General features: G+C 44.2%; 1 protein-coding gene across 1 annotated transcript in view; it reads right to left on the bottom strand.

Annotated features, from left to right (window-relative positions):
* The window catches only part of tshz2 (teashirt zinc finger homeobox 2), a gene marked incomplete at both ends in the record, with an annotated part of 38,359 nt that extends 14,925 nt beyond the window's left edge, over positions 1 to 23,434 (bottom strand). Inside the window, one exon of the mRNA XM_084480307.1 lies at positions 23,395 to 23,434. Within this exon, the coding sequence (XP_084336433.1) occupies positions 23,395 to 23,434 (40 nt within the window). The remainder of the gene's footprint in view (positions 1 to 23,394) is intronic.
* Between the last annotated feature and the right edge of the window lie 2,412 nt (positions 23,435 to 25,846).

Raw genomic sequence — 25,846 nt, 5'->3', positions numbered from 1 at the left:
CTCCACCTCATCCTCCTCTTCTTCCTCCTCCTCCTCCTCCTCCTCTGTGCTATTGTAGCGTCTCACACCACTTCTATGAGAACACCGCACTGTGATTCACTGTTTACTTGAATATGATGAATATTCAGATTCATGACTGCTGTGCTCATGGCGGTTTCTAGCTGGCCCGGGGACCAGCGGGATGGCTTAGACTCATAGAGAGAGAGAGGGAGAGGGAGAGGGAGAGGGAGAGGGAGAGAGAGAGAGAGAGAGAGAGAAAAAGAGAGACACACACACACAGACACAGAGAGACACAGAGAGACACAGCAGTGTGTAATGTCAATGGGGCCGGCCTATTTCTCTCTCCCTCCCACTCTCTCCCTCCCGAGTCTTGTCTTCTGCCTGGCCGGGACCACCCTGCTTGCCGGGATCCAGCACATGACAGGACGGTGCTGCTCAGTCCTTGGGCCCGTCGCATTGTTTTTCTTGGAGCACGGTGAAAGCAAATAGCAGCTAAAGGGCCCCGGAGCTCGCAGTAAAAACCAAAAACCCGTGCAGTCATTCATCAAAGCCCAGACAACTCGCTGCTCCTCCTCCCCCAACCCTACTCCCCCCCCCCCTCGCCTCATGCCCCCCCGCACCCCCAAGGCATGGCCATCTCCTCTACCGCCCCCCTCCCCCCCCCTGCCCCGCCCCCCCCATCCCCCTCGCCCCACCCCCTCCCCTTCCATGGGTTTTAACTAGGACTCGAAATAATTCCAGAAATGACAAATGATACTTATATCTCTGGCCCGCGCCAAATCAATAAGCATGCAGAAGAGCCATCCATCTTGGGGGGTATCGACAGCGAGCCGGGCACCTGGTGGAGAGGCCCCCGCTCGGTGGCTTCATCCAGGGGGGACGGTCGGAGCGCGGGCATGGTGGGGGGTCGGGGTGAGGGGGGGTGAAGGCTCGGGTGCGCTCGCTTATAAAATTGCAAAATATACCACTTCAGGAGCCACCTAGCATTGTTAGTAATCAAAAAGCCATTATGGGAAAAAGTGCGGCGTCCGGAACGTGTTTCGTGGAGAAAGGACACGAATAAGGAGAAAAAAAACAAAAACAGAAAGACAAAGAGCAAAACGCACAGCGTGTACAACAGGACATGTCGTCCTACACCACCTCCTCCTCCTCCTCCTCCTCCTCCTCCTCCTCCTGGACGAGGGGGGGTGGGGGGAGCAGTGGTCATTGGAGAGACTGTAGGCACCCTGGTGAACTGGGACATAGGGGGAGGGCGATTTTGACAGGAGCACCTGCGCATGTTTACATGGCAGTTGTGTTGCTGGGTACGAGCTGATGGGTGGCGATAAGGCCCTCCTCTGGTCCCCCGGCTGCATGGGAGCAGCTGACAGATAGCACTTCAGAGCAGCTTTAGCTGTGGCTCCCCTTGAGGGTCTGTGATTGATGACTCGCACTGCCACCTAGATCCATTTTCTCCTCCAATCTGACTCCTCATAGGTACACTGGATGCCTGGATAGTCTCTCTCTCTCTCTCTCTCTCTCTGGCTCTCTCTCTCTCTCTCTCTCTCTCTCTCTCTCTCTCTCTCTCTCTCTCATTCCCCCTCCCTCTCTTTTGAGATTTAACTGGGCCAATTTTAGCGAAAAAAGAGTCCACAAATCAAGGAAGCTCTATAGAAAGATCTGCGCCGAGCAAATTAGAAACAATCTTAACCCAGAGAATCATTCTGTGCTAAATGGGTTGGAGAACCATTTTGATCTTGAACATTAGGGATCAAAAAGTACAAAAACAACAAACCAGCAAAAAAAAAACGACTATACATTGTTTGGAGGCGCGATGTCATTAGCAGTGAAAATGTGAAGACCCAGGACCCCTGCAGGTTGGAAGGCATTTAAGAACAGTTAGCTTAGCCATCTGCTAGACAATTACACAGGAACAAACACACTGCCTCAGCAAATAAGGGTTGGATCATCAATCACTGGAATGGCCAGAAGTTGGCCTGCTATTCCCTCTGATTTAATAACCCAATGAACTGCAGTCCGATGTACCGAGCGGCAGAGCATCCCCAGCCTACACCTTGCAGTATTTTAAGGGTGGGACGTTTTTGTCTGTCCAGAAATGTGACATTTGACACTTTCACTAAATGTGGGATAATTTAAAAAAGAAAGAAAAAAAATTATGTTGTTTGGTTTCACGGAAGAAGAGTTTAAAATCACTAACATTTAAAAGGTTCACCAAAAATGAACCTTGTATAAGGTCTATTGCCGTAGCAAACCGCCTGTGGATATTACTGGAAATCACGTTGAAGAGTGGGGTTTAAAGTTAAGGGATTTGGAGCAATCATTGTTTCCAGCTTCAAGTAGTATACTCAATTAAATTTGCCTTATGCTTTTAATTGCAATCATACCTTCCTCACGAGGCTCCAACAGGATTGTCTCTAAACCGCAGATGGTCATTGGCGATTGTGACAAAGGTGACAAAGGCTCACGCATGTTATAAAAAGGAAGAAAGATAATAAATGCAGGCAGGTATTACTTTAGTATTTCTTACTTGAAGTCCACTAAAGACACCATGGACTCCCAGTGTCCAACATCGGGCTAGTGATAAGCTGTAGCAGCGTGCAAAGCAATATTAATCATGGGTTTAAAAGCTACTGTTACCTACAATGCTCAATATCCTGTGGCTCTCCAAACAAGCCATTAACCAAAAACAATTGAAAGTCAAAGCCTGCAAGACAAAGCCTGCATTTCACCTCAGTACAGGTCATTCTTTGTCACTTTCACCAGGGTATTTTCCTTTGCCAAGAACGTATTCATCTGTGTTCCTGGGCTACGGCCCTGCACGGCCTTTACTGGAAGAAAAGAAGTAGGCCACTCTCTCTCTCTCTCTCTCTCTCTGCTCACGTCACCTGCCAGCTCATGTGGCCCAAGCTGCGATGTGAACAGGTTTGGCAAGAACCAAATGTTTTCATTTACCTTAGGGACATCTACACTCTCTACAGCTCTAGCAGGCGCACGCTGGCAGACCTACATGTCATGATACTGGCCCTGGGGCCACAGGGCCCGCCGCAGAGAAGGGTCGAGGGGGCCGGACAGACCACCAACAGCAGGAGCAGGAGGAGGAGCAGGAGGAGGAGGTGGTGGAGAAGGATGAGGAGGAGGAGAAGGAGGATGAGGAGGAGTGGGTACCATGTAACTGTAACACTGGTTCATATGCATGTATGCCACACGACGCAATGAAATAAATAATACATAGAGTCAATATGCCATTAACTCTGTTTTAGAACGTGGGAAGGCTGGCTTTTGTTTCATAACATATCCTCTCACACGCTCAACCCGCTCAAGTGTTCCTCATTACACCTTTGTGCGGGGACTGAAGTGTTCACAACTTGTGATGGATCTTCATTCTACTGGGCAGCAGCGGGTGGGTTGGGGGGGGGGGAGGAGAAGCTACACTAGCTCACCTCAACACATCTATTTCTAGCCGAGGACTTGCTGACAGCACATTTAACTTTGTGATCTGCACATGAGAGACAGCTAACATTTGCTGACAGCCCCAACCCCACTGAACCCCATTTCCCTATACAATAGCCTATTGACACCTTCCACTTGATGGGGACTTCAACAAAACTTTGCCGTGGCAAAGAAAAAAAGAAGAGGAACATAACTTGAGGAATGTGGTACGGTATAGGTACAGAAAAAAATAAAATGACTGCATCAGAGATGGTTTCACCACCCAACCCAGAGAATACCAACTGCCTCCGTCGGGTGGGCTGTTTGAGAGGTGTGTGTGTGTTGTGTGTGTGTGTCGGGGGGGGGGGGGGGAGGGGGTATGAGAGGGATGGGGTAGTGTCTATAGAAGCGTGATTTTGTCGTGAGGTACACAGTTGTGCGTGCGCCTTCACAGGTTTGTGGAATTAACACTCAATTAGAGCAGTGGGGGTCAGTTCGCCTGCTAGCGACGGGCACGGCACGCTGGAAACGCCTGACGGGTTTATTTTCTGCCACGGCGTGCTGAAGGCTGCCTGGCAGCCTATCATGTTGCTCTCTTTGATCAGTCCGCTCAAAATGTGGGAAACAGTAACCACTCCTGACAATTGAAACAGGGCCGAAGGAGGAAAGAAAAATCCTTAAGGCACATCAAATGTTTATAAAGTCCCGTCACTAATCACCAGTCAACAGTCAACAGAATTGTCGCCATTCAACTCCAGACTCAAAATAATATCCTTCGTAAGATTAAAAAAAATAAATAAAAATAATAATAAGAAAGACTTCAAAGTGACAGCGTCAATCCTTAACCGGACAAGCAAAAGTCTCAGATCAAAAACTGCAATTCCACAAAACAGTTACAACATGGTACTAATTCCAATTAATAAAGGCTCAAAAGTGGGTCATTGTATTCCGCAGGCAGAGCACTGTAATAAATAATACAATTCTGTAATAAATAATACAATAAAATCCCCAACAGTAAGTCAAATTTAAGTCAAATTCCTCATCTCCCTTCGACCTATCCTTCGGCCGGAAACCAGTAAATCGTGTCGCTGAGACATTTAATGATTGAGCTAGCTAGTGGGTGACGAAGGGGACCAAAGTACCAGCTTGTGGAGTTACTCATATCCTGTTGGGAGAGAAAACCTCCTCCGTTTAATGATCCACCACTGAGGAGCGTCCACACGCTCGCACAAGAATTCAAATCCCCTTTTTCCCACAGCCTCTTTTCAGCCCGTATGATAAATGACACCCGTCATTTGGCTGTTGCCAAACAGCACAGAGGGGAATTGTACTGATATATGATTCACAAGAACAGGAAATAAACTCTGCCTTTCTCTGTTGTCCCCCTCCCCCCCCCACACACCCTCCCACCCCCCCCCCCCCTCCTCCTTGCCAAGTAGGACGGACCTGGACAGTCTCTCCCATAGCCAAGCACTGGGAGGCTGACGGGTTGAAGCCCAAAAAGGGAATTAGCCAGCAGTCTCTCTCTCTCTCTCTCTCTCTCTCTCTCTCTCTCTCTCTCTCTCTCTCTCTCTCTCTCTCTCTCTCTCTCTCTCTCTCTCTCTCTCTCTCTCTCTCTCTCTCTCTCTCTCAAAAGGTTGGAGTCACTGATGACTGATGATGAGAGACACGAGGGCCCAGGCTGTAGAGCTACAGCAGTGTGTGTGTGTGTGTCTTTGTGTGGGAGAGGCCATAAGCAGATTAAAAATAAATCTGAAAAACCTTAAGTACACAATTATCAAACGGAAAGAAAAAAAATACGGAGCAAGCTCTTCATGCACCCAATTACAATGCAGTGGAGGGCTAATTACTGGGGCCTTGATTATCTCCCCTTTCTCACTGAGTGACGGAGTGAACGAGTGAGTGAGCGATAGAAGGACAGAGGGAGAAAGGATCTGTGGAAGTTCACACAGGATAAAACATAAACAGAGCGTGGGCACCAAGAAAAAAAAGCCCCTCTTGAAAGACAAGTATTCTTTAAAGACATAACCTTAACTTTCCCCTTGAACATAAAATCCACACCTTAATGACAACCAATCCTGGGATGGTTTTCCGCACTCGTGACAGGGGCATTCCTAAAACCCAACGGGTTTCTATTGGCGGGCGGCCGCAGTGACTTTGTGTCTCCCAGAGAGAAAGAACTGCTGGTGCTATCCCGCTGTTAGCTGCTGCTAGCTGCCGCTAGCTGCCTGCGGGCCGGCCCCTGTGGCCCCTGTGGCCCCTGTGGCCCCTCAGCCCAGTCAGCCCAGCGGCGGGCCTCCCCGCTCCGCTCGGAGCGCCGGGATGTGCCCAGGGCCCGACCAGTGGCGGTCAATCATCCAGACAGCGACATCCTTTCGCCATCACCATCAGAGGGGCCCCTATGGGGGTGGGACAGGGATATTTATGAGCGCGCCCCGTCCCCACACACACACACACACACGCACACACACACACGCACACACACACACACACAGACACACACCCACACACACAGACACACACCCACACGCCCATGCGGCTGCGTATATTCCGCTGATATAGTGTCCGTCGGACCGTAGGATGGAAGCTGTATAGTTCATCTCCTCCTCATTTTTAGCCCCTAACCAGACCCCTTTAAGTGCTCCTCTGAGCATTATAGCGGGCTGGATCTGATGTAGCGAGCAGACACTGAGCACAGCGCTGGGTGTAAATCACGGGGGCTCAACATACACATCTCGTCTGGTAACCGGAGCTGCATGGTAGCAATTAGGTCTCTTTTGTCTGCCATTTTGAAAAGAAATCCACCCAAAGTAGTTGCATGGGAACAAAGCGTGCGTGTGCGCTCTGCGTCGCTCTGTCTGCTGAAGTACTAGCGGAACAAGAAGTGTTCCTTCAAAGTGGCTGATGACTAGCACGTGTTTACCTAAGAGGTGCATTTTAATGCCTCTTTACCTTTGATTTCTCGAGCTGAATAATTACAGAGGAAGTTGTGGAGAACCCTGTGGCGGATTAGGAGGAGTGAATTGGAAATGGTTTCAGATTGTCGTCGTGAACTAAAGAGGCTACTTTGCACCACAAGGGGTTTCTCTCCTCGGGCGGACCGGGGGGATTAAAAGACGCCATAAAAGGTCTCTGTAATGGCATCAGTAATGTCTTGTTGCCATTAAAAGAGAGAAGGGTGCGAAAAAACATCTGCTTTGCATTTTTCACTCCCTCGCTACTCATTTGTCTTTCAAACTATGTCGAGTGTGCCCTGGTTTCAATGTGCTTCTATGCTTTTTCTTTTTTTCAAAGAGTTATTTTAGAAAGCGCATACTTACTGTATAATTTTGAAACGTTGCACCAATCGCAACTTTGCTTTCCTAGTGCATTCATAATGCCAACTCTGTGTACTTGTTAGGGCAATTACCCTGAGTACATTTTCAACACAATTTAACTTTACCATTTATAACTGTAATTTCGCCTTCCAGCCGACTGCAAGTTTATTGTACGCCATGTTTATTTGCTACCATACTTATTTTGGCCTAGAGGGTTGTGTGTGTGTGTGTCTATGTGTGTGTGTGTTCTATTTTTTGAAATGGCTGCATTCACACCCAGGTCACATAATCAATGCTAGAGTAGAGTAAACACCTTGATTGCTTTATGGCCAGAGAAGCAGTGTATCCTCCTCCCCGAGGCTTCTGGGAAAATGAGGCCCCTGCTGTAATCTTCCCCTGCTAACCCTTTAATAAACCACAGCCTGCTTCATTAGCCGCTCCTCTCACACACTGATTGATTGGTGCCAGTCAGAGAGCGCCCCCCCATCCCTCGGCCCACTCCTCCACCACCACTCACTAAATAAGGCACTTTTTTCAGCGGGATACCACCACTCATCACACACATGGAAAAGAGAGCATTCACCGCCAGCCAAAAAGGGAGTGGCATCAGCCGCGGATGGCAATGCAACAGTGTTCCTTTTGTTCAAAGGCTGGGTCAAAATCAATTTATACCGAGCGATACAGCCGGCCCCGCGTTGTATATTACATTCATTCCTACAGTCCAAGAACACGGAAGGGACAATCGAAAAAAGAAATAAAGGAACAGGAAACCGTTCATATAAGAGAGCAAAATATACAGCAGCAGAGTATGGAAGTTATGAATGTAAAGGTCGCTTCGCTGTGAATATAAGATCAGATTTGACGATGTCAAGTTCTATATGTATGTACGTATGTTGAATCATGATCACGGCATAAACATAGTGTTTGGATTGCTCACTTTGAAAGCATTCATCAGTCGGCCCTGTACGTTATCCAAAGGCTACAATTTCCCCAAATGTCAATTGCGAAAGTACTGGAATTCACTTGAAAGCACTAAAGGAAGGACTAACGGCGGGACATTAAGTGACTCCGTCAGTATGTATCAAGCCGTAGCAGATACGGATAATACCGGGCCATTGTAATAATGACATATCATCTCTCCTCCTCGGCTGTATTAAAATCTGGACGTTCACATTCTCGCCTTCAGTGCTATCTACAATGAATGGGAGGTGTGATCCTTGGCCGCTCTCTGCGGTGGAGGAATAGAGAGATACAGGCCGGTGGGTGGGTGGGGGGGGGGGGGGGGGTAGCAGGGTTGCTACATGGTGTTGAGCAGCAGTGATAAAGTCAGTAATATCACTATCTCGCCCCGGCTCTCCCAAGAATTGCCATAAACCTATTTCGAAAATTGCACCCATATATTCGCCGGAGACAGTAAGCTCATCCCGGTGACAGTGAAAACTTTTAGGCTGAATTATGCTGGTGTCATTCAGAGGGGTTTATCAGAGTGTTGGGCGGGAGGGGGAGTGTGGGGGGGGGGGGGGTCAATAACTCACAGACATACATCTGAGCACCAGCAGCAGCAGCCCCCCCACCCGCCCCCCCCTGCCCATGCACCAGCACCCACCAACACTCCCGCTAGCATACTTGGCACTCAGCGACAGCAGAGCGGTAGCAGTAGCAGTAGCATCAGGCCTGGTGAGCACCGCGACCAACCAGGAGCAACGGCCGTCTGCGTTAGCCGCTACGTGTCATCACAGGGCGCCGCTACGTGTCATCACAGGGCGCCGCTATGTGTCTGTCATCAAAGGGCGCCGCTACGTGTCATCACAGGGCGCCATTTGGGGCGCGTGGTGGCCAGGCACTCGGTATTATACACAGTATAATGTAGAAGTATTTGATGATTCTGATGGTCACCATTCGTAGCATTGTTTCTTCCAGCATGATGTTCAGTGTGGCTCGGGGGCAAGAGACGGAACTATGGAATTATAGACTTTAGATTTTTCATTTAGACATAAAAATCGATTTCCAACAACTCTATGTGGTTTTGTTTCAGCAATGAATAAAATCTGACTATGGTCATAATTGAGAAATACTGGTATGAATAATAATAATAAAATATTATATTTAAGTATTTTCTCCAAAACATTTTACATACTTTTTGCACAGTGCACTTTTGACCCAAACAATTTCCCCCCATGTCTTATCTATAATTGGCCATTATAAATTGTCATAAGCAAACAAATAAATATTATTTAAATCGAATTCAGTGAAGATGCAGTGGTAGTTTGGCCCACGTTGCGACTTCATACAAATAATGATGTCCACTGTTTACAATATAAGGTTTGGTATTGTTCTATAAATCCATTCAAAAAGTGCCCAAAAAAATGCCATAAATTATTAAATGAAAAGACTTCTGTGGGATTACATTGCAGACAACAATACAAGGTTTTACTGCGTGGGCTGTCAAATAACAATACAAGTGACAATAGACGAATAAATTGTCATCAAGAGAATGATTTCTATTATTCATTTGAACTCTAAACTTGAAAATGATCAAAGCTGATCATTAGTGATAAGTAACTATTCATGCTTCACTCATTGTTTTCGTCGTTTCATTTCCGAGATCAACACACGTTTTGTCTCTTCTGTTGCGACATTTAATCGTTCGTCTACAGTTTCCTTTAACGATCAGACATCATCAAAGACGGTACAGTATGTGCATAGCAACGGCAAAAAAACAAATCACACAGCAGAGTAAACACACAGCGACGGCAACAGCGAGGTGGAATACGCATCTGAAGCTTTGTTCCCGTTCTGTGTCATGAATAATGATCATGGTGGGATTCAAGGAAACCGCATACAGCCTCTCCACGCCTGCAGGGTAGGAGTGCTTTCCAGCGACAGGAGCAAAGGGGTGAGCTCCTCGTCCAACCAGAGCAGGGGATGATCTGGTCTCCCAGCGGGGGACCTCCCCCTTTGTGTACATGTGTGTTTTAGCGTTGCCACGGCAACCCGAAAGCCCTGCCGTTTTTTTTTTTTTTTCACCACCGCCTCGCCCGTAAGACTTGGTAGAGTGGGGGGGAGGTGAGGGAGCTACAGGGCAGACTCTCTACCTGGGCTTCAGGTTTAATAGGTGCGTCTGCGCAACGTATACATGGTATCATAAAAGTATGCCAATAATTACAGGGCCGGGTTATTGCTATACGCGAATGTTATTTTCATTAACATTCATTTCCTGTCCCCGGGAAAAGCAAATAGCCACCCACCTGTTTAATCACAGGGTATTCTTTTTTTTTTTAAACCATGCAGTTATCTCAGTGATATCACCAAGCTTCATAACCTCAAAGAACTTAAGTCAGGGTTTTTTTCACCCTTCTGCTTATGATGGGAACCAGAAGTCTTCTTATAGACTGTAAGCAAACAGCAAGTCATACGAAATGTAAACTCTTAAGCAGTTTTGAAACAAATCCGTTGCTCTGATTTAAGGGTTTATCCTTCCAGGACACAGCCCATGAACATATTCTCAAGGAGTTACTGGATCAAGGCATGAATATTTCTTGGATTCTTGCTTGTTCAAGCCTTGGACCTGCTTGTTACTAACACCGGTGGAACTGGACACACACACACACACACACACACACACACACACACACACAGAGAGGAGTTAGCAGATCTTCACCGATTTGTGTTGCATGGAAATGAAGGCTACCTTGGCAGGAAGTGGGGACATGGGGGAAAAAGAAAAGCCAGCCTTTCATCATTTTCCCCCAAATCAGAGGAGGAAATGAATATGAATGCCCTCAGGTGTGGAGGGGAAGGAAATTCAAGGGGCCTGATGAGGTCCCTGAAGGATGGGTTCTGGACAGTGCCGGAACTTTCCAGTTGGGTTCAGTCCAGAGTAGTGGGAGGGGGGGAGGGGGGGGGGGGGGCAGACCTGCATGGCGCGTAGGAAAAGAACATGCAAACAGCAAGCTGCTGATTGTTATGCATAAGCATGAACTGAACATGTACGCATGCACGCACATGCACCATACACACACACACACACACACACACACACACAGAGAAAACCCCCCAAAAATTAAATAAACCCACTTTATCCGACACAATTCCAATAGAGACGTACTACCCACGCTAAACTCCATATCCCTTAATAATATTTGAATCACAAATCCAGTGGTAAATGCGTCCATCCAAAAGTCAAAAGAATATTTTTCGATGTTGAAATTAGATTCTGCGCACGCTGACACGCTGTAAGTGCATAAGTGTGACAATGTGTTTGGTAATTGGTAAATTAACACACCAACACTCTTCGTTGCAATTGTACTCGGTTTTTACAACCCACGATATAAAATGTCAATCCTATTCTGGGCTTTGGATTACCACAACCCTCTAGAGTTTTAGATACAGACCAGTTATTTATTCTTAACCCTAACCCTCCAGATATTTATCCAGACTCACCGACCAGGCCACTGTCTACTCCTACGGTATCCTGTATGGGTCAGTACGCCGCCATCACGACGCCGCCATCAGTACGCAACGCCATCCGTGTGGTACAATAGCGTGGTTTTTGAGCTACAATCAGTCGTCAACTTCAGGAACAAATGACCCTAACCATATTTTATTTATAAATTAAAAAAATATATTTTGCTTGTATCTACATGGCTGGTGAACACGAATTGACTGTAGTAGTTTTATATGAAGTTCCTGTCCAATCATAACTCAATGTGATGAGACGCATGTTGTGATTGGCCATCCGTCAGGCAGCACTCAATCGGCTGTAAATGCTGCCCGTGTTACGGGGCAGCATTTACACACTTGCTGTTACACACTTCAGCAGCAATGCAAGAAAATAGAGCTAAAAAAAGAATTGCTACTGTATATACTGTATATATAGATTGTTAGAATGTATCTATATATATTTATATATTTTAAAATTTATTAAGTAATAATAAAGATAACTTATTCTTATCCTGTCCGCTGCTTAATTTGTGATTCACACCCTTAAAATTCACTAGAATGCAGGAAATGAATTCTGGGAAGAGATTGTATTCTGGGGGAGCACCATCAGACCGCCCATGGTGTTTGAAGAATATCTCCTTGAAACCTCCCTTCCTTTCTGAGGGCTCAAGGTTGGCACGCACACAGAGGATGTGCCGATAACAGAGCGCACAGATCTGTAGATCAGCTGCCAGACAGAGCTCCGTCTGCAGACAGACGCGCTGACATCAAGTAGAGAGGATGAGCTGGTATGAGGAGTATTGTTATGTGGACCTAAATATAGCAACGGTTTTAATACACCGAACGTTTCCAATACTGTACATGGAAGTTGGGTGGACGGAGGATGGGGAAGGGAGAGGACAAAAGGAGTTGTGAAGCGTTGCCAATACAGTTTCACCTAAATGGCCTCACGGCAACGACACTAACCTCCTAGTGGCAGCGAGAAAATGACCGTTCCCCACACAGTGCGACATGGCCTGGGGGAGGCATGAGATAGGGGGGACTGACAAACACCAAAGACAACTGCTGAGTCGATATTTGTCAGGATACGCGAGGGAGGGAGGGAGGGAGGGAGGGAGGAAGAATGTGTCCTTGACAACTTAAACGCTTTGGGATTGAACACGACTTATTTTGACAGTTAGTTCTATATCAATAACTTTATGTTTTTCCAATGCACATCAAGACGGATGCAGGGTGATGCAGATAGACAGACACGCAGAGACACACGTAGGCACACACGCACGCATGGACGCACGCACACACACACACACACACACACACACACACACACACACACACACACACACACACACAGGGTCAAACAGCCTTATATACAAAAAATATACTTGAAGAGCTATGGGTTCTCCGCAATCAATTCCAGGAAAAAACCCAAGCTGTGAATCGAAAGTAATGCGAAGAGTAGTTCTTTGCCTTCCAGAAACACCAATAGCCCGATTGAAACTTCCTTTTCAATGTAGGCTGTTGTTGTCACCGAGCGGAATTAAAATGTAGAATCGCCTCTAACACGACGGGGCAGCACAGGGCCATTTTGTCCAGCGGTCCCTGAGGTGTCGTTTAGGCCTAGATCCCTTTCAGAAAAACGAAATTCACACTCACATACACATCACACACACGTATCCATACGTACACACACCCCAAGAACGGCGGTGCGGCCTCACACACACATCGCACATCGGTCATAAAGCCGGACTGTGACATATTGTAACTGTTGTGTTTAATTTTGCTGCCGAAGCTCTGCTGTCACTCACCTCCTCTGAAGGATAGTGTCCGGGTTTACAAGTAACAGCAGAAAATGGAGCAGAAACACAACTCCCCCCTCCACCTTGATGGACACAAGGCTTACAGCAGCCCCGGAGAGCAACCTCCTGAGTGTCTGGGGTCGGAGGTATATATTGAACATGGCTAAGTGTGAGGGCACTGCAGACGCAGTCCCTGGAGTTCCTCCTCTATGGAGGGGGGCATGGTACATGGACATGGGAGTCATGGCTGAAGCCGTAGGTGTTGTTGGGAAAAACAGGGCTGTTTTTACGTGAAATATTAGCCCTTAAAATGAGATTCAGCTTGAAGGCTCAGTGTGTAGAATTGAGTGGCATGGCAGAGAGATGGAATATTTATTCATAACTTTGTAATAACTAATTTGTGTATATCGTATTTGTTAACAATCCTTTAATTTAATCCTACACACTAGGGCTGAACGATTTCAGGAAAAGATCTAATTGCGATTTTTCGATTTTTTTTCACGATTTTCTTCAAATCAAGCTTCAGTGCAATATTCACAATGAACAGTAATATTTACAAACATGACATCATACCATTAAAACATTACATGCCATTACTCTAATGCAAGAATGAAAACTAAAGGTAAGAATTTATTTCAAATGTATTTATTAAGAAACATGCATGTAAACTAAAGTCCTTGACCAACAGCAGTTGTTACAACTGAAGAACTAAAAGAGCCATCTTTGACTGTCTTAACTAGCAGAGCAAAAAATCCTTAATTTTGTCAAGTTAAAAGAGTTAAACAAAATACAAAAGAAACTTTACAGTGAATGAAATTGAAAAGTAATGGTAATAAAATAAACTCTTACTAAAATAAAATTACCCTACCTCTTGCCTTCTGAAAAATATGTCAGACATAATAGGTGGGCTATGGCTCAGCAGCACCCAAATATTGCACATCTATTCTGTAAACCAGGGGTGTCAAACTCAAACTGTACAGTGGGCCAAAATTGAAGTCTTGGACAAGTCGCGGGCCGGAGTTGTTGATGGGGGGGGGGGGGGGGGGGGGACATTACATTATAACAGTACATAACAGTACATTATAACAGTATAATTACATTATAATTGGGGACATTACATTATAACAGGGTCCGCGGTCGGAATTGTTGACGGGGGGAGACTTTTCACCAGACTTTTTCGTCATGCACTCGTCGTGCAAATGCCTGTGGTGATTTTTCAAGTGCCGGTATAAATAGTTGACAACAGATCTCGGGTCAGTCAGGAACACGGAAGAAACCGCGGCTTTGGCGATCACGAGATCGCGGTGTCTGAAATCGCAATTTCGATCAGAAAACGATAAATCGTTCAGCCCTACTACACACCTTGTATGGAACAGTCTTCTTGATAATAAATGTACGGGGGGGGGGGGTGAATTAAATAACACAAAGGGTTCTGTGGCAAGAAATCTAAACGGCGGTCAGGATGATGTCAGCACCATCATCAAAATCCTCTCCCTCTCTGGCTTTCAGAGACCAGGGATGACGATGTGCCACCAGCACCGCTTCCTGCTCCCAGCGCAAGGCATGATGGCTCCCTTACACCCAGACCCACGAGCACCATCATCAGACACGCTGACTCCTGTACGAGGACCTCCCTGTGTAACATTAAGCAATAGTGTGGATACAGTTGTAAATCAGTTCCTCAGGAACCCCCCCCCCCCCCCCCCCCCACACTCTTCACCACCACCCCTTCAAAGACCCCTCCCAAGACACACACACACACACACACACACACACACACACACACACACACACACACACACAGTCACACACACACAGTCACACACACACAGTCACACACACACAGTCACACAGTGTCACACACACACACACACACACACACACACACAGCTGTCTTGTTTATATCAAACAGAAAGGGTAAAGTCTTTGTTGCGCACTGGGCCACGTTTGAGATGGGATGTCAGCAGCTCATGTGAGCGAGCACGTTGTCCTGCACCAACGATAAGCACCTGAAGAAGCACGCATCTCCTTCTCCCAGGGCCACCGGTAGGGCACAGCAGAACATCACACACGCAATGTCCTCAACACACGGTCACACAATCAACCTCTCTTCCCCTTCATTAAATAGAGTTTGAGCGGGGTGGGGGGTGGGGGGGGGGGGTGTAGAGCAGTGAACAGTAATTAGTTCAATCTCATGGTATATCGTGGCTATATGATACGCCACCGAATAATATTTTTTGGTTTCTGAGCTTTCATTTTCTGTCCCCGAATTACAACCATTCATCATGCACTCATTACAAAGACAGTCCGTCTGAAACGACTTCCAATTGCCTCTCGTTTCGAAGCCCAAACGATGCAGGATGCACATATTTCACCGCGCTGTCGTACATCAACTACGTTATTGCATGTCACGAATGAAGGAGGGGGGGATGTGGATCGGTTGATTAAGAAAAAGAGAAGAAGAAAAAGTATACAATGAGTCTATCATATAGGAAAAGTCAAACAAACTTTTTTATTACTCGGGTTTCGAACGCTCTTTAATCAGAGCGCGCATCCCGGCGTTTTGACAATGTTGTTATATTTATATCACAAAACAACAAAATAAAAACAAATAAAAAGGCGCTGCTATGCTGCAAGTGCAAACCGCCGCCTGCTGAACAGCGAGGAGGAGAGGATCTGGAGTCCAAGCCATAGGCTGAAACATTGACATGTTGTGTGTGCTTCTCCTTAATCAAGTTGTAAGTACAACAGAATTATTCTACATTCATCACCGACACCTAAGCTGTCAGTGATGTTTAATGAGCATCAATTAAGCTGTTTCAACACACTAGCTCAGCACACACACTGCACAGGCAAACACACAAGGGGAGAGAAAACATCAATATAAGGACCAGAGTTTAAAAGAACTGGATTACACTGGAACAAAGAGGGAGACTATATATATATATATATATATATATATATATATATATATATATATCTGACTACAATGAAACAGACCGTGTTTATACCCTGCCAAAAAGTATAAGTTTAACCCTACTTAGCCATTTTCAGCCTTTGTTAGTAAATACAACCTTTGGTTTAGATGCTTACGATGATCAGCGTTACATTGTGTTCCCTTCTGTTATGTCTACATCTAGAACCTTCAAGCCTGAACATTTGATCTGTTTTTTACCATGCCATGATGAACAAACACTCTTTCCTGCAATATGCTGATGCAGAACCTAAAATGTATGAAATTACTGCTGAATCTTGACGTAAAGATAAACATAGTTATTCCACGAACGTGTATTTCATTTGTCAGGGTATTGTAGGTTCATTTTAGTGATCAAGGCAAATTATGAATTATGAAACAAAAGAAAAATAAAAAATGCATAAACTGAATTAAGAATTAAAAAATGTTATATACATGAATAATAAAATAAACAATTTTTAATTTACTTGTGGACCATTTATCGGGGTAAATCCACCATTTGGCCCCAAAAACAAGTCAACGAGGCCGTCTCTCTATATGGATTAGCATTTTCACTTCCAACGGACATTCCAACAAATGTTTTTTTATGTTTACATTTCACTCAGTAACAAAACGAATGTTATCACTATCAAGCATGATTTCAACGGTTCCAAAAACTGCATTCCTGAAGGGCAACACCTATTTATGTAATGATGGTACAGCTAATTACATCAGCATAACTAAAAGTTGTTTAAATGGAGCATACTGTGGTTCAGTGAATAACATCAGTATAACTAGTATAACTAAAAGTTGTTTAAATGGAGCATACTGTGGTTCAGTGAATAACATCAGTATAACTACATGGTGTTTCAATGGAGCATACCCAACTGTGTTCACAGATACAAATCTTTGTATGGTATGTATCTCTGTATATTTAACTATTAGTGGATTCTTGTTGCTGTCCTCTTACACTTTTTTTATTTGCAAGAAAGATTCTTCCTGAAGAAAAATAAATACCACTTCTTAATGGTTTCATAAAAAAATGAAATAATAAGACTCTTGCTTGGCTTGCTTGGCTAAGTAAATAACATCAGTATAACTACCCTACTTCCCATTCAAGATCCTGTGTGTATAGCCCTGTGTCTGCTCCACCTGTGACTGCACTCCCACTGTGTTGACCGATACATGGCTGATAAAGTCAATCACATGTTCACTACAAATCAGTACAGTTTGCTTGGGTTGTTTCGTGAAAAATGTGCCATTCCAGCCGGAACGGTACTCTAATGAAAGCCATAGAATTTGACCCACGGCATAGAAACACGAGCACGGGTGTGTGTGTGTGTGTGTGTGGTGTGTGTGTGTGTGTGTGGGGGGGGGGGGGGGGGTGAGGAAGGGAGGATGGGAGGGGGACGACGACGACGGGACAGCAAGGTCAACGCAGAGACGGTGGAACATTGACTTGATTCATCAAACTAGTTTCTATGTAATTGCTCCGCATGATGACTAATAAACCACACAGGCTGTAAAGCTGTCACAGGGCCATCAGTCCGACGCTAAATGAAGTAACAAAAGGTGCAAGGTTCACAACTTCATTCACTGCTAGAGTGAGGTGTCCAAAAGCACTCTCTTCAGCCATAACTTCACCTGCTTGCTCATTGAATTTTTGATGCGCACGCCACATTGTAGATGTTCAACGTTAACGCGGTTGGGTTTTCTTTTCTTTTTCCCTCGCTCCTGCCTCTAAACACAGTTTGATCGTAGGCTATTCACCTGAGCAGGCTATTGGACTTGTTATTTCGAACAGTGGAGAAATTCCTATTCATCTGAATATTGCAGCTCAAAATGTTATATAACAGAAGCTATAAATGGCTATCATGGCCCAAAGCATAATACAGCATCACTGCCGTCTTTCTAATGTTTCAGTCTTCTTGGTCTGAAGAAGCCTCAGACACATGTTCATGTTCTAATATTGGAGCATTTTAACTTGTAAACCCATTTTTATAAGACTGACCTCTCAGAGTGTGCTGGAGCAAGCGACGTAGAGGCAGTTTACCTTTGTAATTGTTACAGATCGCAACCATTAGCACAATATTGTCATAGCTCCTGCTCCTGCAGTCAGGAGCTGCGGAGGGTTAATTTGCATAATACATCTTAATTGAAGCTCATTAAGGATTTGATAAGAAGCAAATCAGGTACACCATAGAAAAACTTAGATTAATGCTCTCGCTGTGTTTTGGCACTTCCAAATTCATGGACATTTTCTAATTTTTTTTTTGTCCCATACTGGCAGGGACAAATGACCAGATAGTTTAATTCCATTCTCTCTTATGTTTCTGATATGGATTTGGAATAGTTGACACACAATTAGATTTCATTGTAACCGATTGAAAAGCAACTGTTACTTTTTACAGCCTTGGCTCTGCAATCAGGGCTCTTGTCCGGATCATGCAGAATGATTTAAGAGAGTACAGTGAGTACGTTGTGAACCACTGCATTGTTTTGACAGATTCACGTGACAGCTGTTCGCTGACTCCTCACATTGCCATCATCTTCATTAGGGTGGAGGTGTCCTCATAGACACAAAGAGACAAGCCCTCTGGACTGTTATAGCAGTGTAGTAAATCAGTGTTAGCAATGCTTGTAAATTTACCTAAAGTGCAGTGTTCTTTTACCTTAAACACATCCCCCGGCAAGCGATCGATATCAGGATCCCAGTGTTGCTGCTATATTTATAGGCCGACCCTCCATATTTATTCACTGTAAATACACAACGCAAGGTACAAAGTCCCCGCCCCCATTTGGACAAAGCACCATAACATGATTTCCTTTGTGCTCAGGAAGTCTGGCAGAAATAATGCACTTTAGCGCTAACGTTTTCTTTTTTTTTTACATTCATCTCGCGACACGCCAATTACCGTTCGATTACACGAGTGAAGATAAATAACAATAATACTAATAAAAAATAACAACCACAAAGAAATCTCGTTCTAGTTATGGGCAGTGGGGATGGCATGGAAATATTATCCACATGAATCAACCCCTGCGAAGGCATATCAAATTGTGTCATTTGCCTGGAAACTAGCGCAGGTCTCGGGGGGAGGCAAGGTGAACGAGGAGCTGAGCAGCCGCCGCACGGGCCTATGCCTCGAGACCAATCAGAGCAGCCCTCTGCCCCCCCCCCCCCCCTCCCCCACTCCCCCCTCCACTCCCTCCCCCCTCCCTGCCTCCCTCCCTCCCCCAGCAGATCGGCATGCTGGAGGGCACGGGAGTCTTGGTTCTTATCACCTAGACAGTGCAACGCCCTGTCTGCGCCTCAGCAACAAACACAAACAAAAGACTTCCCCTAAAACTATTATCCACACCTGTCACCGCAACATGCTGGTGACACACACGGGAGGAGGGAGACGGCATCACAGCCAAACTAACTGGATGGGACTGTTTTTTATGATTTTTTATTTCATTATTTCTGTCTTTTTTTGGGGGGGGGGGGGCTTCAACATAGAGAATGAAAATGAGCTGAGGAGGAGAAAGTTATTAAGAGGCTTTTATGGTGCTGTACATCCGACTGAGGAAAAATTGCAAGCACTGCAACAAAGTGTATGTCCTCCTCATACACTAAGAAACTTACAAGGCTGGATGTTGAATAAAAAATTAAAAACACAAATTCAATTCAACAATGTTTTGGTCTGGTTTGGTCTGTATTTGGTCTGTATTCTGAGCTATGTTTGGTAGAAAGTGGAAAAAAGGAAGGAATTGACAATATTTGTGCTGCAACTAAACAGCATCTAATTTGCAAGGCTCCCATTCAGAACTCATTCTATTCACCATGTCTCTAAACATTTCTCTTAACATGTCTCTAAACATGTCTCTTAACATTTCTCTAAATGTCTTCAAAAATGTCTCTTAACATGTCTCTAAATATGTCTCTAAACATATGTCTAAACATGTCTCTTAACATGTGTCTTAACATGTCTCTAAATATGTCTCCAAACATGTCTCTAAACATGTTTCTAATCATGTCTCTAAATATGTCTCTAAATATGTCTCTAAACATGTCTCTAAACACTTCTCTTAACATGTTTCTAAATATGTATTCAAACATGTCTCTAAACATAAAAAATAAAGGGCTAAATTAAGGACATACATGGCTACAAGCACATGGTTGTAGAAAAATTATATCTTAGGAGCGTCTTAAAATAGTATTTAATTTTTTTTTTTTTTAATATGGTAATGTTAAACGTTGACCAAGGCTTGACCACATATTTATCACTGATCAATAGTAGTCACTAGTACTCAGTATAATACTGGATCAATAGTCACTTCATGTATAAGTGACTATACAGAGGTGTACTTTACTCCTGAGAATCCAAACAAATGCAATCAGATATGGTATACAAATATAGGCCTAATAATGTGATCTAGCCATAACCCTAACCCTATTTAGTTGAAATAAATATAGAAATTTCTTTCAACAATTTGTTACTCCAAATTCCCATCCAAAGTGCAGTAATTGTAAATACCAGTTCATTGTGCTGTCATTGTCTTTCAGTAAGTGTATTTCCAGTTACTTAGAATTGGTCAAGCGGCGCTGTGTCCCGCCATTTTCCTTTTGAGCTTTTGCCCTTTTAAAATCAACTTTCATTCTTTCTGGGTTTTTTTTCTAAGAAACTAAACTCGATAAACAACATCTGCCTTGATTGTAGGATGTTTCCAGAACAAACCACTTAGGAGGAATTTCTGCAAGCCAATTCCCACAAGCTGCTGTCAGTCACTAGCTGGCACTGCAACACTTAATGCCTTTGTCTGTTCTCCAATTTATCTTGTTAACAGCAAATTGGGCTAACAGTTTGAGGCACAGAGCTATTGCAGGGAAAAAATCTAAAAGGAAAGAAAATAAAAATGGCAAAATAAATAACATAGAATAACATAAAAGCCCCCAGAAAGGCTCTAGATGCGCTGAGAGGGCATTAGGTTCAGGTTATAAAACATATTTTCAACTGGAATTTCATCCTTGATCTGTGTCAGCTATACGTTTCACGAACGTAAATATCAAATCACGATTACATAAAAATATGCAGAGAATGTAGATGAAATACAACTGGTCTTCAACTCTACGAATATGCTTATTAATAATATAATTCCCAGAGGAAAACAGAGACATCCCAGATAACAAATGTCGTCAGACTAACATTTGAGCTTCATTTTATATTTACACTGTTTTGTTTTTTTATACTTCTACAACAAATAACATTAGGGGGGGGTACTGCATCTTTAAGAATGCCCCCCTCCACACACACACACACACACACAAAATAAGAAACCTATTACTTTGCATCTTCCACGGTCTTATTTCAATAGCCCTCTCTCCTTGTTCCCCCTGCACACATCATTAAACATATTATTATAACATGACTGTCAGCCTGCGTCTCTCCCCGCTCCATTCTTGCTCTGCCAGGTAATCAATTTGTCGTCACTCTCTGTAACCCCAGTAAAGTCATCAAGTGAAATGAGTTACAGCTGCAAAGAGCCCTCAAGAATACAGAAAAAAAAACTTAAAAAAAAAGGAGAAAAAAAAAAAACACGAACAAAACGCAAGAAAAATGACAACAGCGCCCAGGAATATTCCACCGCTTGAAAGCACATCCCAGGTCTCGAAGATGAAATATTAATGCACAATTTGTTTATCTGCAGCGACACATCTCTCTCCGGTGCCGAGCTGTTAATTTTCTATCGGCACAGACAACGGATCAGTCAGTCATGAACTCTTCACAGCCATTACCGGGAGACATTTTGATTAAGTATTCCTAATGTAGTGGATAGGAAAGAATGAAAACACTCTGCCTGCCAACTTTTGATTGACCATTAAGCCACTGATGAATGTGCCTGTCAAAGAGGAGACAATTACCTCAACAATGAAGAAAGTCTTGTGGAAAGCTTATTTCTCTACAGGGCTGACACAGTTACCAGAGTATGGGCGCGGACAGCTGAGAGCGTGTAAAGGGATCACTTAAGCATCCTCTCGCAAGTTCACTGCATAATAGTGGGGACATTGTTTTTTTTTAAGAAAGACAGGCTTTTTGGATGCGGAAATGTGGGAAAATATTTTGTGTGTGTGTGTGTGTGTGTGTGTCTGGTGTGTGTGTGTGTGTGTGTGTGTGTGTGTGTGTGTGTGTGTGTGTGTGTGTGTGTGTGTGTGTGTGTGTGTGTGTGTGTGTGAACTTCTGTTAGTGTGTGTGTGTGTGTGTGTGTGTGTGTGTGTGTGTGTGTGTGTGTGTGTGTGTGTGTGTGTGTGTGTGTGTGTGCGTGAGTGAGTGAAACAAGAGTGTGCTTCACAGATAAGGGTCTCAGAATCTTAAGCGGGTATAAAGAGCAGCCATTATTGGCAAAGAACAATCACCATCTGGTTGCTTCATCTGAACCACAATAAAGACTGAAAACTTGTCCACACAACAAACAAGTCCTTGCATCATTGCTGGAAAGAAATACTCTTGATTCATCCGTTTGAACCAACTACCTCGGTTCTAAATGTAGGGAAAAATTATCCTCGTGAAAATTCTTGATTTGCTGGCAGCATTTTAAATAAGGTCAGGGCTAATATAGTTTTGTGACCTTTGGTGTAAAACAAAATGTATTTTACAAAATAAAAGTCAAAATTAAATATTTAGATTGACTATAATCCTAACCCCTCCAGTCCACTTATATGGTGCTTTGCAAATAGTATAAGAAGCATGTTTTGAACGGCAATGATACAAAAGTTATAGAAGGAGAAGGATTTTTGCGTACACGGATACGTGCGCGCACAGTCGCGCGCGTCTCCCTATCCGCTGTCAGTGCGGACAGAGTGCATGTGCTTGAGAGGAACTCATTCTCCATTTGTCTATAAGATATTAAGAGTTCAAACAGAGTTCACCCGTTTCATATTCTGTCGTGGAACCACATCCATTTCACTTGTCTTCATTAATGGCTTTCTCTTAGGATTTCTTACAGATTTTTAATGTTAATAAAAAACTTTACGTTTTTGCCCAGTCAATAACAATCCTAGTATATGGGGAATGATCAACATCGAAAAAACACATGCCGAGCCTATTATCAAATAAACAAATACACGTCACACTTTATCCACAAACGCTTCACGTATTTTTTTTTATCTCTTTTTTTATTTTGTAGTTCGAATATTGTTATGGCGATGAGTTCCTCTTCGGTCACATAGCCTACTGTGACCGAACTCACTTGAACAATATATCCGAACTACAAAATTAAAATAAATAGATAGATTCACGAAAATACGTGAAGCCTGTCAGCGTGATGCTGTTAGCCACGCTATCCTGAGACACGAGTCAGCTGGAGCGCAAGGGGGGGAAAGACACACACAACAAACGGCCCGACGTCACGCGCCGTGTCGGTGCTCGTGCGGACCGTCTGGAAGGTAAAAAGGTTTAAAAGTCCTGCTTACCCGCAGCCCGCTTCGGCGCCTGCTGTTTCCTCCGTGGCATTTCGGAACTCGCAGTTCACTATTCTGCCCAGGTGAAATGTTGTATGCGGTCTAATGTAGTCCATACATAGAGAGAGAGATATAAGGTGTCTTTATGTCGGTCTCTTTAGTGTAGTTCTCTCTAACTATATCCCAGTTATAAGGACCCGTTGTCAAAGGAAAAGCAGATGTCAGAGCGGCTGCTGTTCCCTTCTTCACCTTCTCTTCCCCCGACGAGCGGATCTTTTCTTTTTTCTTCACCTTCCGTGTTTGTCCATCAAAGCCGCGCACACACCACGACGTCTGTCAAGTCAGTGTCGCGATGGGATGTATGCGATATGTGCCGAGAAGCGCGTAAAGCGTGGGGGTAATGGTATTACGCACGGTGCAGTGAGGGTGAGGCGATGCCAGAAAACATCTATCCATAGAACAAACTGAACATTAAAAACTCCTCCCCTCTCGCCTGGACTTGATGATGGCAGCGGGACATTTGTTACACTAGATAACCATGAGTTTATTAAAGGAACAGGGGCCAGAGAAAACACCAGAAGGTAGCCTGTTAGTGTGCTTTCCCGTTGCGGGATCAGAAAGACGTAAAACCGTACATTGTAGAAAAGAAAGAGCATTGGTTTTCTACTGGTCATCTCCACAGCGATACCGATCCTTTATCCGGAGATTGATAGGAGGTTTCTCAAATATGAAACAAATGTATCCCAGGCAAATGCTGCGATGAGCAAATTCAAGTTCAACAAGCCATAGGTGATGATTGTGTAAAAGCATCGTGCGTCATAATGAACTTTTAGATACATAAAAATATATATTGTACCGCTTTTTTAAGAATGTCCTTTCCTTTGATTCTAAGACTAGAATCAAATAGTCAAATAGTTTAATAGAATATGTTCTATTAAACTAGAAGAATAGAAAACAAGACACTAATATCAATTATTATAATATACGACTTTATCACAGGGGAAACGAGTTTTAAAAAGTCTGTTTAAAACCATGTTTACAGATTGAGTCATGACGCATTGTCGTTCACTTTGACTCATCAGAGTGGGGATTCAAAGCATTTTTCCGACGTTTTATCCAGTTAGGTTGTATACAATTGTAATACAATGACAATTACTTCACAATGACACAAAGTAGGCCTATTTATCAAGCAATATTTGTAGCAATACAAATTAAGTTAAGCCTTTTTTAAATGCTTATGTTTGTGTGTTTGTTTTATGTAATGGCTCTAAAACTACCCGGAACCAGGACAGGAAGGATTTTATGGAAGGCATGCTAAAGTAACCTAGGATTGATCATCTGTTCCCATCTCTAACCCGGCGTTGGTTGTTATGTTTGGAGCTTGAACGCCTCACTACTTATGACCTAATCATATCCCAAGTTGAGGTGATGGATGGTTTCATTTCAAAGAGACAACGCCCATTAGATGTCCAGCCTCACCTCGTGTTACAAATGGCTTCCTGACAATACTCCATGCACCCTGTTTGTATCGGTCACTCATTTTTTTGTCTTCTCACCGCGTCAAAGACCTCCCTGAACTCTCTGTGAACCGTGCGTGTGATCCATCATGTGTTAGATTCGGCCGAAAAACATGCATCTCTGGCGGCCTTTACTCACACCCCCCCCCCCATGACCACCTCCACTCCATTATACTCACGTGTATGTGTGTGTGTGTGTGTGTGTGTGTGTGTGGGTGTGTGTGTGTGTGTGTGTGTGTGTGTGTGTGTGTGTGTGTGTGTGTGTGTGTGTGTGTGTGAGTGAGTGACTATAGGGCTCATGTACCAGCACCCAGCCCTCTCCTCTCCTTATCTATCCCTGGTGGGATCACATCATGACATCATAGTCTGACTTCCTCTAGCTACACACCGCCACAAGGTGCTGTCTGCACACACCGTGTGTGTGTGTGTGTGTGTGTGTGTGTGTGTGTGTGTGTGTGAGATTGTATTATGTGTTTGAGTTTGTGTATGGGGTAGGTGTGTGTTATATAGTTTGTGTTGCTGTAATTTTCTTTATTTTGTGTGTGAGTGTGCGTGTATATGTGGGGTATGTGTGTCTCAGGGAATTGGTGGGTGTGTGTGTGTGTGTGTGTGTGTGTGTAATGTCGCTGTGCATGTGTGATTATGCGAATATACATATCCACAGACACACACACACACCCATACACACACAAACACGCAATAATAAAGACAAAAACACATGCATAAGCACACACGCATAAGCACACACGCATGCATCGGTGTGCTCCCATATATGTTAAAACCACAACAAAGTTTTCCTCCCCAGTGTATTCCACACTGTGAGTGTTCGCCCGTGCACAGGTGTCACCAGAGGTTCTCCGTGCAGATGGGGGATCTCCTCAACCCTGAAGCCTTGACGAGGTTTTACTCCGTCACATGAATGTGCCTTTCTTACCTGGCTGCACAGA

This window comes from Micromesistius poutassou, assembly GCF_964030765.1.
Source record: "Micromesistius poutassou genome assembly, chromosome: 15".
In the NCBI taxonomy this organism is placed as follows: Eukaryota; Metazoa; Chordata; class Actinopteri; order Gadiformes; family Gadidae; genus Micromesistius; species Micromesistius poutassou.
Note: the sequence above shows the minus strand (reverse complement) of the source record. Positions and strands in the feature narration are given on the sequence as shown.